This window comes from Phascolarctos cinereus, unplaced genomic scaffold (assembly GCF_003287225.1).
Source record: "Phascolarctos cinereus isolate Bilbo 61053 unplaced genomic scaffold, phaCin_HiC Scaffold_5;HRSCAF=322, whole genome shotgun sequence".
In the NCBI taxonomy this organism is placed as follows: domain Eukaryota; kingdom Metazoa; phylum Chordata; class Mammalia; order Diprotodontia; family Phascolarctidae; genus Phascolarctos; species Phascolarctos cinereus.
In genome coordinates, this window is record NW_027555958.1 from 356543333 (window position 1) to 356558696 (window position 15364).

The 15364-nt window shown below is 35.1% G+C and overlaps 1 protein-coding gene across 1 annotated transcript in view; it reads right to left on the reverse strand.

The window, feature by feature from the left end:
- The window catches only part of DISP1 (dispatched RND transporter family member 1), a 241911-nt gene that overhangs the window by 105597 nt on the left and 120950 nt on the right, over positions 1 to 15364 (reverse strand). Inside the window, 1 exon segment of the mRNA XM_020982206.2 lies at positions 12379 to 12417. Coding sequence (XP_020837865.1) covers positions 12379 to 12417 — 39 coding nt within the window.

A 15364-nucleotide genomic window follows, 5' to 3' on the forward strand; every position in this document is an offset into this window, starting at 1 on the left:
GACTGCTCTTGAAAAGCTCAAGAGTAAGGTGGATTGGGCACAACCCACATCCCCCTCATACAGTCACAAGATCCTTCTTCAGATTCCTTAGGCATTGGAAATTCTCCAAAGACAAACTTCTCTGGATCCATCCCTAAACTCGAAATTTAAGTACTTCTTGGTGATCTCTGTGAGCACTGTCCTCTATTTTCCTGCAGATTTCACAGCGGAGGCATTAATTACCAGAGTACTTAAGTACCCACAACCAGCTTGCTCTCTGCAACACTACTAATAATCCAAATAAGCTAAAGTTGGTCCCAATCAATGCTACAATGTCAGATGTTTCCTATAGTTCACTTTCTCACTGATCCCCAAAACTTCCCTAGGGAACAACATTCTGACATAATCCCAAAATGGAGCCCATATGTTGTTGCCCCAGACTACTTTCTTTCTACAGTATCCCTTTACCTCTAGGATCCAATGAATTAGTTTTGACTAACTAGCTTTCTAGAAGCAGGAGAGGGAGAAGCTATTGCTGTAGTTCTGTGGAGATGATACTGTACAGTTCCCTCAAACCCCAAGGGCTTGAGTTGGTCGAATAGGGGTTATGAGGCTCTGTAGCAGTTTCTCCAACCTTAGAATAAAAATTGGAGGCTTTCTCTTCCCACAGTTGACAATGTTGGCAAGCAGAGAGGAACTTCATATAAGTGTCCTAGTCCAGTTAATCTCTCAATCATGTTTCCCTGAGAATAGACTAATTGTTCATAGTGCCTCCCTTCTCCCAGTTGTATTGTTTGAATGACAGCCTGTCCCACATTCTAAGCCAATGCCTACATTGCTAATGGATCAGTGCCAGAGAGGAGGGTGTTACCACTGGATCTCCATCTGTTGGAGTGGCTCTTTCTCCTTTTAGCAGGACTTTTACATAATCCTTAGGCCATTCAATTCTCACCACAAGAGCTTTAAATTCACCAACTCCTAGCAGGGAAGGGGGAAGACAGGGTGGGGAGCAGAAGAATGAGTACTAGGGGGCAGTTAACTAATTTCCAAGTCATTTATCTTCCTGGGGTTCTAGGAATGCCCCCACAATTTCAGGCAACTCAAACAGTAATTATATCATCTTCCTTCCTGTATGTTTTGTTCATTATTTTACATCCTCTTAAGAAGTCCACAGAATAGTCAATCAGTAAACATTACTACATGCCAGGAACTTACTATGTGCTATGTGCTAGGATACAAAGAAAAGTAAAAGATAGTTCCTACCCTTGAGGATCTCATTATCTAATAGAGGAGACAAAATTGCCAATAACTAAATGCAGACAATCTAGACACAGAATAAACTGGAAATAATCAGCAGAGGGAAGGCAATAGAATTAAGAGAAATTTTTCTGCAAAAGATGGGATTTTTGGTGGGACTTTAAGGAAGCCAGGAAAACTAGGATGTATGAGATGAGAAGGAAGAGCATTTCATGCATAGAGTATAGCCAGTGAAAATGACTGATTGGGAGATAAAACTCTCTTGTTCAAAGAATAGCAAGGAGGCCAGTATCACTGGTCTGAAGGAAGAGTACTTGAGGGTTAGTGGGTGTAAACAGTATAAGAAGACTAGAAAGCGAGCAGGGCAGGTTTTGAAAAGCTTTGAACACCAAACAGAGGATTTTATATTTGATCTTGGAGGTAATACGGAGCCCCTGTTGGTTACTGAGTGGGGGGGGTGGGGCAGGCCATGACATAGACCTGTGTTTTGGGAAGATCATTTTAATACCTGAGTGAAGAATGGACTAGAGTTGGGAGAGACTTATGGAAGGTAGACCAAGGGCCTAGTTCCATCACTGAGCATCTGTTGTCCAATAGTTGAGTAGCTACGATATCAATTGTCCTAGTTGGCAAGCATATAGTTTCATTTCAACACATATAATTATATGAAATCAAATTTGCTTGAATCATTATAGTAGGGTAATTAAAGATATAACTTATTAAACCAGCAAACTAGACCCATTTTTAAAAATTGCTGTATCATAACCCCAAACTTTAATATATCCTACACTAAACTGTTGATGATATTAACTCAAGGCTATCACAATTTAAGCGAATTATACTTCACATCCACAATCCATCCTGGATCAGACTCCAAAATGTTATCTATATGCCACCTGGTATACTTCCTCATAGGCTTGGGCTCCTGCTTGTGTGCTTTAAATGCTCATCTCCATGTGAAATACAGATCCTCTACAATTAATTAAAAACTAGATATTCAGTTACTGTTGTTCTAGCAGAAATCTTTTAGTAACATTTAATTTCTTTCTGTTTTGTTTCATTTTCTATTAATTCTCAAGCATTGGTTCTCCCAAATGACAGATCTCTCTCTCTCTCTCTCTCTCTCTCTCTCTCTCTCTCTCTCTCTCTCTCTCTCTCTCTCTCCCTCTACCCCACCCCCCCAGCAAATTGAGGAAAATAGTATAATATCTTGGCTATCTTGAACAACCATCACCCACAGCTCTTACTTTACAACTCTGGAGACTAGAGGTTCTGCTGGATCACCTTCTCTTAGCTCAACCATCAGACCTGTCAATCTGTTTCAAGTTGGCTCCATGACTCAGGTTCCCTTGCTTTCAACTCTATATATCTCTGCTTCAATGTCCTTCTCAAACCCAGACATCATCTTAAACCAATCAGAATCCATGCTTCCTGATACAATCATCCTACATGGTAGCCATAATCCCAAGGGAACTTAAACTCTGGAAAACCTCTACCAGAGTGGCTCAGGAAACACAGGAAATACAGTCTGCTCCTCATCTTGGCCATGCTAGCTGTGTCTCAAAATAGCAGCATTGTCAAAGTTGTCATGTGTCTCTGAAAGTTACTTCAAAGGAATAATAGATAACGATTTACAAGAACCAAAGCATTTCACATTTAGCCAAAACTTCAAAAATTTTTGTCTACAACTTTTGTTCTTTGAGATTAACTCAAAGTGGATACAAACTCTCAGACAGGCCATTCTCTAAATCGAGAAACAGTTAGGAAATTGTTCTGTGGAACTGAAGGTAACAAGAATAAATGGAAGTGATTCATTATATGTAGAAATCATCCAGAATTACCCAGCCTAAAAGATGATTTGTCAACATGTTGCAGATTATTTGGAATTATGCTAAGTACATGACTAAAATAGTCAAACCTATAAAAGACAGAAAGGTTTCATATACTCCAAAATACTCATAGTAGCATTTTTTTATAGTAGAAAAGAACCGGTAACCACATACATGTCCACTGATTAGGGACTGTCTAAAACAGGCTATTACATGAACATAACTATTGTACTATATGAAATGATGAATAGAAAGAATTCTGAAACCCACAGGAACATTTATGTGAAGTGAGCAGAACTAGAAAAAAAGATACACAATCAATCATTCAACAAATATTTATTAAGTGCTTATTGTATTTCAACTCACAAGAAGCTTACATTTTAATGGGGGGACAAGCTCATGATGAGTCTTCCTGACTTCAGGCCTGAACAACAACAATTCCGTTCGCTGGGCCGCCTGGGTGCCATAGGGTAGAGAAGAGTAAATTATCAAGGTACCATAGCTTGACAGAAATTTTCCTTAAAAACACCCAACTCAATTTGAATTCTTTATCCCTACGTATTTTGTTTCCTCCCCACAAAAATATAATCTCCTTGAGACTAGTGCCTTGCCTTATAATTGGGAAACCCTTGAAAAATTTTTTATGGAATTAAGTTTAACTGAATCAAGCAAGGTATTAACCCAAAGATTCTCCTGAGTGAATCTTTCCATGGGCAGATGAGTTATATTTTTTAGGTCAAATAAACTTCCTAGTGAAAATTTATACATAGCCATTTACTTTTTTGGTAGCCATTCTACTTTTTTGAGTTTTAATTACATTTTGTTTTTTCAATTAATCAAAATCTACTTTCTTTCTCCCCCTATATCCCCCTTTCCAATGACCTCCAATTTAAAAAAAAAAGGAAAACAAAATCTTTATAATAAATGTGTAAAGTCAAACAAAACATATTACTGCGATGGTTGTGTCTAAAAACAAGTCTCAATTTGCACTCTGACTCCATCACCTCTCTGCCATGAGGTGGGCAGTATGTTTCACCATGAGTCCTCTGAAACTATGGTTGGTCATTACATCGATCAGAGTTCTTAAGTTTTTTACCAAGTCTTTCAAACAAATTTGTTTATTTTTTACAACATTGTTGTTACTGTATAAATTGTTCTCCTAGTTCTGCTCACTTCACTCTTCAACAATTCATACAAAACTTCACAGGTTTCTCTGAAACCATCCCTTTCATCATTTCTTATAGCACAATAGTATTCTATTTCGTTCACATACCATAACTTGTTTAGCCATTCCCTTAATAGATGGGCACACCCCTAAATTTCCAGTTCTTTGTCACTACAAAAAGAGACAACATAAATACTTTTGTGTATGTGACTCTTTTATTCTTTCTTTGGTCACTTTGAGGTACAGACCTAATAGAGGCATCACTGGGTCAAAGGGTATGCAGTTTAATAACTTTGGGGGCATAATAATAAAATGCTTCCCAGAATGGCTGAACCAATTCACAACTCCACCAGTAGTGCATTAATGCACTTGTTTTCCCACAGCCCCTCCAGGATTTGTCATTTTCCCTTTTTTTAAAATCAACTTTGCAAAACAAAAAACAGGTTTTCTGGTGAGTGTGCTTGTTGATCTATTGACTGAGAATCTGATCAGGGTATAACATTCTACAAAATCAAGTTTCTAAACTTGAAAAACTGAGGATCAGACCCCCTGGGCCTGAAGTGACTCCACCAAGGTATGAAGATCCCTTAGCTCTACCACCCTATAACATTATAACATACAGAATTTTTAAATGTTGCTTTGAATATTTTGGTATAACACATCCCCAGTGGATCACTAAAGTTCTGCTGATTCTGTCTTAGTGATACCTCTCAGATTTTCCTGATCCTTTAGAAATAGTGTGGTATAGTAGAAAGAATACTTAGCTAACACATAGTAAGGGCTGGACAAATGCTTATTGATTGCTTACCAGTCAGAAAACCCAGTTAGAGCACAGGCCTTAGTTTTCTTGACTGTAAAATGATGGGATTTGACTTGATAAACTCTGAGGACCTTTCCATCTCTAGAGCTTTGATCCCATGATCCTCTTAGAGTCCCAGCTCTGCTATATCCTATCAGTGTGCCTGCTGGAAACTCACTTAATTTTTTCATCTGGAAAATGTGAATGAATGAAAAAAATGAATGGAAAAGTCACTTATTAAGTGATTACTACGTGCAAAGCACTGGGGATACAAACAGAAGAGCCAGTCAGTCCTTGTTTTCTAGGAATTCACATGGGGGTGGAGGGAGGAGAAAACAACACACATGGATCTGAGTTCTAAGTCAGATGGAAAGACTCTGTGTTACATAGGATATAAAAACAAAGCAGACGGTCTCTAACTCTTGCTTGATTATGAATACTTACCCTATAGAAATGAAAATTCTATTCTCTAGTTTTTAATGATTATGCTTATGATATGGTTTTTAATGATAATATTAACTTTTATGCTACATTGTTTATTTGGAGATTGTTTTGTTTTAGGTGGACAAAAATTTTCAGTGTGTCTTCCTAGCAAATAATGCTAGTTCTTATATATATATGATATGTATGATACATATATGTATAAATATATTATACACACACATACATGGATATGTACTTCTATGCAATATTTTTTAGGGTTTTCTAAAAGATAGTACAATATTTTTGCAAAGGTTTTTTTTCTGATTATTGATATAATAACACAGTTTCAGCTGTTTTTAAGATTAATTACGTTGATTGTTTTCTTAATGTTGACCCATTCTTGTATCTGTGGTACAAATCCAAGTTGGTGACACTGAAATAATTTATGTATGTACTTGCATTAACATTAACTAGTGAAATTGAGTCTATAGTTTTTCTTCTCTACTTTATCCTTCCCAAATTGGGAATGAGGGCTATATTTATCTCATGAGAGTAATTCGGTGACTTTTCTTTCATATGCTAGATTGAAAAGAAATGCTTGTAATTCAACTTGAGTTTTGGCGCTCTAAGCAGATGGAAAGTACTAATGTTTAACTTTCTGAAGAACATCCAGTCATTTTCCTTCTCTGATCCTAATTTTTCTCAATTGTAAAATAAGGAGTTTCAACTAGATGATCTTTAATGTCACTTGCAGTTCTAAATTCTGATATAATCTTCACATAGATAGAAATATCAGTAATTCCTATTTAATTTGAACTTGAAACTAACTACTTGTAATCATCATTAAGAAAAACTCCTAAGTTCATTTTCTTATTTTTATATTTGTCTGTATTCAAGCTTTTAAAAACAAGTTTCCATAAACTAATAAGTCTGAATGAAGTCATGCATATTATCTAATACTAATAAGCCCATGGAGTAAATATAATTTACTAATGAAAAGGATGCTTTCATGGGCCAAATTAAATTAATGAATAATAATTTTACCAGAAGTATGACAAATGATTCTCTATAAGTGCTATAAAATTTTATGTAAACTCTACTAAATATTAGGTATTTTATGCAACTATAATGTAATTTATAAATAAAAAAGATTTTTGCAAAAAGTCTGGACTATTTCAGAAATAAGCCAACACATAATTACTATCAAGTTCATACATTAACATTTGAAGCTGATGTCTAGAATGATGCCATATATTATTTATGTAGTCTGAAACTGAAAAGTAAAATTATTATTTAATTAGCTACTTCCAAGGTAAAGTTAACAGTTGTTTGAAAATCAGGCTCATTACATGATTCCATAAATGCACACTGTAATGAGGTACATTACTATGCAGCTGTATAAACATATTTACTAGACATACATTATTTCACCACAGGTGGACATTTTCCATTATAGGCATTACTATTATATGCATCCCCAATCAAACTGTTTTGAAAATTAATAGAAAGGAAAAATATTTTCTAAGATTCAACTTTATAAAAATGCTAGTTTTAAATAAAATGTATTGAATTGGCCATTTTTCCTTTAAGTTTACTTTAAAAATATCTTCATGTAAAAAAACAGTACAAGTAATTAAGTTTGTAGTAAAGGCCACTAAGCTATTTGATTAGCATTTCTCATCAAACATGTAACTTTCTTAGGATGAGCAGAGCTTTCTAGGATTTCTGGATCTACATCCAGAGAAATCTGAGCAATATACTACTTTATTAAAATGTGGTCATTATTGTTATTCAGTCGTGTTTAGTCGTGTCAAATTCTTTGCGACTCCATTTGGAGTTTTCTTGGCAAAGATAGTGGCTTGCCATTTCCTTCTCCAGCTCATTTTACAAACTGAGGCAAACAGGGTTAAGTGAGTTGGCCAGGGTCACACAGCTAGTAAGTGTGTGACGCCAGATTTGAACTCAGGAAGCTGTATCCATTGCACCAACTAACTGGACTAACGGAACCATGTCTCTGTCAAATAGAACCAGAGTTCCTACATGACCCAAAAGTTTCTCTTTTCCTGAGGTAACACAACTATTAAATTAAAAGAAAAGAATTTTTTTTCAAAATTAACATTCTGGGAATATCATGATGACTAAAATATCAAATGCCATTTAACAAGCTGACACATACTCCAAAAGTTCTGAACTGATTATTTTGCTGCTGCTCTGTCATGAAAGTAAGTGGTTGAAGACCAAAGTACCAACTGGAAACAAACACTGAGGAAGCTAACAAATATATCTTCTGTCCAGAAAATAGTTTCTACTTCAACTCGGGAGGTTGCTGGTTAATTTGGATGGTAAAAAGAAGAGAGGAGGAAAAAGGAGCTAACTTTCCATGATTCTACAATCTGACACAAAGGCAAGTACTCTAATCCTTTCTGTTTTTTCAAGGGATTTCTAAAAGTAATGCACATATGAGCATTTTCCTTCCTTTGTCTTGCACTTATACCCCTTCCTTCTCTGACTAGGAAAATGAAATTAGCAGACTACTTTTCTTCTGCAGGAAACGGCTCCAAGGGGTTTGAGTAAACGGACACTGCCACAGCTCATACGGAAGGCTTTATTTGATCTCAGCATTGCTGACACACTAATGAAGGCTGAAATATACAAGGCAAAAGAAAATTGTATTTGAGCACAAATTTAATGTTTGTTCACTACACTGTCTTCTTTTGAGGGACTGACCAAACACAACTCTCTCAGTACAGAGGAGTCAATCTTTTTCTGGCTGGTTGTTAGCAAACAGATGGCAGCCTGAGAATTTCTCCTGTATTCAGATAAATCAAAGACTTGGGTTGCTAACCTTCAGTTACCTTTAAAAGGAGATGTCAAATTTCTTTGGGACTCTCTGATTTTACATAGTTTATAGATAAATCTCAAAACACTACTTTTCTAAACTGAGCTTTCTAAGGGAACAGGCTTTTAAGCAATAGAAACTCCTGTAATCAATGTACAATGTTGCTTTTTTACTCATCCAACAGAAAAGGAAATACATTAACAATGGGAGCAGTTTATTACACTAACCTAATTCAATCCAAACCTATAAGGATTTACCAAGTATCTATGAAGTTCACGATACTGCATTAAACTTTGACAATATAAAACAAGGATAAACAGTCCCTGTAGAATATAACATAAAAAATAAGAATTTCTGGAAGACAAGCAGAATAATGGATAGAGTGCCAGTGTTAGAGTAAGGAAGAGTTTGAATCCCATTGCAAACACACTTACCAGTTATGTGACCCTTGGCAAGTCATTTACCCTCTCATAAGTTCATTTTCCTCATGGTTAAAATGAAATAATAACAGTACCTACTTCATAAGGTCATTGTGAAGATCAAATGAGATAATATATATATGTCATTTTGCAAACCTTAAACTGACATATATTAGTTATGATGATAAGGATGAGAATAAAGATGATAACGATAACGATATTTAGAGGAAAGAGATGTTATTGTCTTTCATTTTTGAAGACCGATGACATCATGGGGTGATGTCTTGACTTGTGAGTAATTTGGATTTGAGTTGCCTCACTCTCTCTTCCAGTCATCAAAGCCCAGTGGCAAGACAGAAGTGAGGATGACTGCAATGGCCCACGATGCAGTGGGTGACCTTGGCATCTCTGATGTCTGATGAAGCTCTAAGCACTCCACAGCACCTGCTTCAGCCTCCTTCATGGGCACTGAACAAACTATTCTTATCTGCTCATTCTACTGGGGCAAGTCTTCACATGCTTAGGGTAGTCAATTCCCTAACTCACAGATGGGTTTGAGGCCCATCAGCTACCGTCAACCTGGTTTAACCCATCTGCTCAGATGGTTTACTGAGTTGTGGTCGCTGCACGTGCAACAGTTTCTTGGAGCCACAGGTGAAAATTGAGTGCCATGTAGACACCAAAGGAGTCCTGAAAAGGGCTCAGCAAGCCCTCACACCAAAGTTACTAGTGTTCCTTGAACCACCCTAGCGCAGGTAGAAAAAGCACTAGGGGGAGGCAGGAGAGGCTTTCCACAGAAGACAGTGTGACTGAATTGTCTTAAAGAAAGCTAAGGAGACTAAAAATAAGGACCTCACTTCTTTACCAGAGAAACTGAAGATATTCACCATGAGCTCCTTCTTCTCCCCTTCTCCTCATATCATATCACTCTGATATCATCCCCCACTATTTCTTTCTTCACTCCAGTCTCTGGGTCTTCTCCTTGCTAAGGTCAACCCTTCTATTTGCACCCTTGATCTCATCCCCTCCTGTCTTATCCAGCAGATTGCCCCCAATATCATCTTCATTCTTTCTCCCTACTTGCTCTCTCCCTGATGCCTACAAAAAATAAACAAAGCAAAACAAAAACCCATGTCTCCCCAGCCTCAAAAATCCTTCACGTAGTCACTTTCTACCAATCTATATGATTTTGGGCAGATTATTTATCCTTTCTAGGCCTTGTTTTCCTCTTCTGTAAAATGAATAGATGTTCCTTAAAATCTCTTCTAGCTCCAAATCTATAGAAGCTACTTTAGGCACTTTTATCTATAGGTGTAAACCTAATTAGATTTAAAAAATTTAAATATAGTACAGTAAAATTCATTGCTGTAAATTTTTGTTTCACTTAATCTACCCTGTAGATTAAAAACTATTTAGAAGACAGGCAGAAAAAGAGTACCAAGCCCAGTTTTGTAAGTTTAATTTCTGACACTGCAAGGAAATTTAAAAAAAAAAGAAACAATATATATCTCTGTTAATTTGAAAATAATTATCTCCTGTTAAGATGAGCTTCCCACTTTCAAAGATCCATATGCAGCTATATATACCTAAAGTAAAGGTGGAGACCTTCCATTCCTCAAAGTAATTTCAACTATCCTTCAAATATTTACCAAGAGGTAATAGCCCCATTTATGCCAACAAGAATGAACATAATGCAGAACTTTGGCCAGATGTCTTTTTTTATTCATAATTTCTGAAAAGGCTACAAAATGAGAACATTGTTCCTTGAAGGTCAATCTTGATATTTTCATTTTCTCTCTCTGTTTCCTCTTTCTGGTGGTTCATCCTATTGGTTCTAATTCTTACTTACAACATCATTAAAGTGAAAATGTGTTTAATAGGAATGTATTTGTATGTGTAATTCAGATTGCATGCCATCTTGGGGAGGGAGAGGGAGAAAAATGTAAAACTCAAAAGCTTATGGAAGTGATTGTTGATAAAGCAAAATAAATTAATAAAAATAAGTGAAAAAAATAAAATAAACATTGCATGGTTCACTATAAAAAAAAAAGAAATCATAAAAAACAAACTTTGCCCCAAAGAAGATATAAGAACCCCTTCATATGACTTTACAAGGGACAGGGGTCCCCACTAGCATTGGAAATTGCATATAACATCAGATTCTTTTGATTACAGATTTTTTTTCCTCTTCATGTTTTTTTAAGTCTTTGTTATAAAGGACAGCTCTCTGGAAGGGTCAAGGAGATTGATATGAGGGCAAAACTAGGCAATGTGAAAACAGAAGATGTCAATAAAAATCTATTTTTTAAAATAGTGTGACTTCTGGGGGGGCAGGGAAGGGTAGGTTATTGGAGTCCCTAAATCAATGAAATCATAGTTCCTGTGAAAAAATTCTTAGGCTAAAAAGTAGATAAGGACATTGCCTGTTGCTGTCCTTAAAAAAAAAAATCCACAACCAACCCTAAATTTAACTTTCTGTTAGTGGTCTCCCACAGAAAAATATTTCCCCACTTCTACTCTAAGGAAAAGGTGAAATAACTTTAAGTGATGCTAAGCAGTAGAAGAAGATTCACTCAACAGTAACACAAAGACAGAAAACCTTTAAGGAATCTGATTTGGGTAATTATGTGTGACCTCTGTAATCCAGTCATAAATCCAATTAGATATAATCTTTTGTTCTCTGTCCCAAACCACAGTAGCACGTCAATTATTCAGAGTCATGTGTGGCGTAATGAAGGACACATGATTTAAAATGAGAGGTTTAAATTCAAATCCCGCTTTGTAACTTCCCACCTGGGTGACCTTTAACAAGTCACTTCACTTTGGGAGCTTCTGTTTTCTAATCTATAAAATAAACATGTTGGACTCCATGATCCCTAAGGTCCTTGCTGTCTGTAACGCCTATGAACCTATGACTATGAACAAGATACTTATTCTCTCTGAGCCTCTGTTCACCCATCTGTAAAATAATATTCAGACTACCTCACTGGGTGGAGGGGCTTTAAAAAAAGTAACAGTATTATTATCTTATGGTATATAGAAAAATCATGTGCAGAAATACTGATTGCTTTGCAACGCTTTCCCATTCCTTCAAAAGTATAAAAAGAATTCATTTTTCAAATTAAACTCAATTAAAGTGAAATAAAAATGAATTTTGTAGTGAGACTATATTGAGAATTTTGCTCTACCACTCTTTTGATAATGAGAATTATCCCACAGTATCACAAAACTGAGAGTGTGAAATTTTGATTTAATATTACTGGAAATCTCATGAGATAAATAATGAAAAAGATTAAGATTCAAAGAAGTGTCATCTCCAATCTATGTCTGATCTAACAAAATCCTTTAACATTTAATATGGATTGAATCCAAAAATCTTTTTTTTAAAATGAAAAACAACACAGACCCTCTAATGACATTAAAAAGAGAGATAGAACCTACAGATTAAAAAAAATAAAAAGAATATGTATTTTGAGGTCATGAGCTTCAGTACAGCCCATTTAAGTTTTGAAAACTATCCATATAATCTCCTTTTGGAACTACCACAGTTAATCTAAAACTTCACAGCAAAAATCTTAGAAGGCAAACAAATATTAGGAAATAATGAAAATACTTCCACTATAGTTCATAATAGATTTATAGTAACATTTTATCAATCCAGGACTCACCAATCTGGCACTCACACCTATCAGGACACAGCAAAGAACCTGAAAGTAAGCAAAAACCCATCTGAACAGTCAAATATATGTCATAAAGTCCATATACTAAACGCATACACACTTTACTCATTGGACCACCCCTCCAGCTTTTGCTCAAAGCCTGTTTATTCTTATTTCCCACCCAAATTTAGCAAGCTTAGACATATAATTCCCAAGCCTACAGAAAGTATAAAGCAGATTAAAAAGGAAGAAACTCCATCAAGGCCCAAGCCAGATAAATGAATTAAAATCATAGCAACTTAAGTCCATTTTGCACTTAGGCAAAAACAGCTCTACAAATTTCAATAGATACAAATTTCAATAGACCCCAAGGGCATCAATGTACTCAATGTGTACCATTGTATATGTGTGTGTGTGTATACATATATGTATAATAATATGTACTCAAAGTGATGATATTATTATTATTATTAACAGATCAAAGTTAAAACAGGCTTATGGTAACCTAATACATCAAAAACGGTCAAATCATGATCAGGAGAGTATACAGATAAGTAACCTATACCCTGTGGGCCAGAGCCAACCACCTATTTGTGTCCAAGAGCTAAGCATGGTTTTCTCATTTTTAAATAAAGTTTTATCATATTTTAAAATGTAAAGACCATTCCTGGTTCTCCAGTATACAAGAACAAGTACTGACTGGCTAGATTTGGCCCTAAAGCTGACCCTGGTATACTTTGTTTAAGAATGAAGAAAAGTAGAGAAAGTTTCAATGTCAAATTGGGAAATATTTTTTTAAAAAGTACTGGTGCCTAAAAGCATCAGATATCCAAAAACCTTTGCAATTTAGATAACTCATTACTGGAAATGTTAGATAGCTAAAGTTATGGCATACTTTGATAAAATTATATTTATCCACATATCATTCAAACCAGGGCTTCTTAAACTTTTTCCACTCGAGACTCCTTTTCCAGAAAAATTTTTATGCAACCCTGGGTATATAGGCATATGAAGTAAGTATACAAATCAAACATTTACTGATAATAAATCATAAAGAATTTTGTTTTTAAAACAATTCTTTGGTATACATGTAATTTTACCATTTATTAAAGACTAAAGCAAATTTGCATACTAATGAGATGGATATGCTTGTTTATTTTTACATAAAGAATTGTATCTTGGCAGAATATTTGATAATGCAGGATGTAAAGCATCTTCAACGGTTTTCTGAGCTAATCGATATTTTGATTTTGTAATTGTCAATGCTGTATTCAGAACCAGAAACACCTCAGATTCACTACGTGTTTGATTTTGAATTAATTCTTGGTCATTGCATGTTCAGAAATCTTTCGCTGTTGCCAAACTTTTCATGACCCCCATTTTCAGTTATATAGGGCTGCAATCCACAGTTTAAGAAGTGCTGTAAGACCATACTTTTGGTAATATATAGGACCCACTCTTTCTTGCATTCCTTTTGTTTTCCTTTTTGTAATAGTTCTTCCTTTGCCTTAAAAAGTGGTGCTCCTGTTACTTTAGTAAGTAGAATCTATTTATAAAAAGCCAATTATCAGATTAACAAGAAGTAAATTATCTAGTTAGTTTAAAGACCTGTCTATTCGAATTCCAGAATTACTTCACTACTCATTAACACCTCCAAATGAAAATGGAATGAAATGCAAAAGATTTGATAAATGATCGATGAAGTTAAAACCACTGATAAGTAAGATTTTTGCATTATCCATGTTTTATCTCTATTATATAGGCACAGATTATCTACGCTGGATGCATAGGTATAGACACGATAACAGACCAATCATACAGTTTAAAAAGAATCTAAAACGAATGCAAAAGTATAATTCTGTTCAGATTTTAAAAGAATTAAACTATCTAGAATTTAAAATGTCACCAACCTAACCAGTTTATACAGAAGACTTTTTAATCTTTACTAAACAATGGAGATAATTACCTGGGATTTTAAACAAAAGCCTTTGAAGGGTGTTAAAAACAAGAGAACTGCCATTTCCAGAGACTTATTAATACAAAAGCTGTTTAGTCTACAGAATCCAATACTAAATTTCCAAATGTTCCTGCCAGATACTCATACCTTAAAGCAGGGTAAAGTACTGACCCTTTGCAAAAAAGGAAATAATTTCAAATTTTTATTTTGTTCTCTTGCTCAGCAGGAGAACACAAGTTTAAAGGTTTTGGTTGTTTGTTGGTAGAAGGGAGGAGGGGGGGGATGATTTCATCAAGGTGGGGAATTCTCACAGAAATGAAAACTTCATCTATGACTTCAAATCAGATAGATCAAATATACTCATCTACATCATCTGAGAGCATCACCTAGGTCACTGAATGTTTAAATGAATTGCCCAGGGTCACATAGCCACGATATAGGAGAAGCAAGACTTAAATGAAGACCTTCACAGGTCTTCCTCATTCCAAAGCTAGTGTTCTATCTGCTATTCTATACTTCTCTTGGAGTCCGTGACCATAATTAAACTACATATTTCTTTAGTGCTTTAATACACTGGGACAAAGTCCAAGACAACACATTAACTCAGGCAAGCATATTCTAATTGCTTCTTATGCTTTCAAAAACTTTTTACACTCCTATTTCAATTTTTCCCAGCATTAGATTTTGAAAAGCTTTCCAGTCTGTTCTTTTTTTGCTTTTTCTCTCTAATAATCAAGAAGATTAAGAATTCCAATCAAGAGCAGTTTATAAAAGTACTTACAAATATTTTCAGGATGTATATTTAATTTATTTTCATTTTTTGTAAATATGTGTGTATGTATATTAAAATGGCCCTAAAAAACAATCAAAATATTTTTAATATATGACCATAGTACTTATCAATAACAGTTTACCTAAAGCTAATGTTTTTTTTTCCCTTTGAGACACTAAGAGGTTATTCTCCATGTATAACTCTTCAACCTTCTCTTAGAATCATAAGCCTTGTTACACTTTCAAATGAAAGATGCCAAACACAAA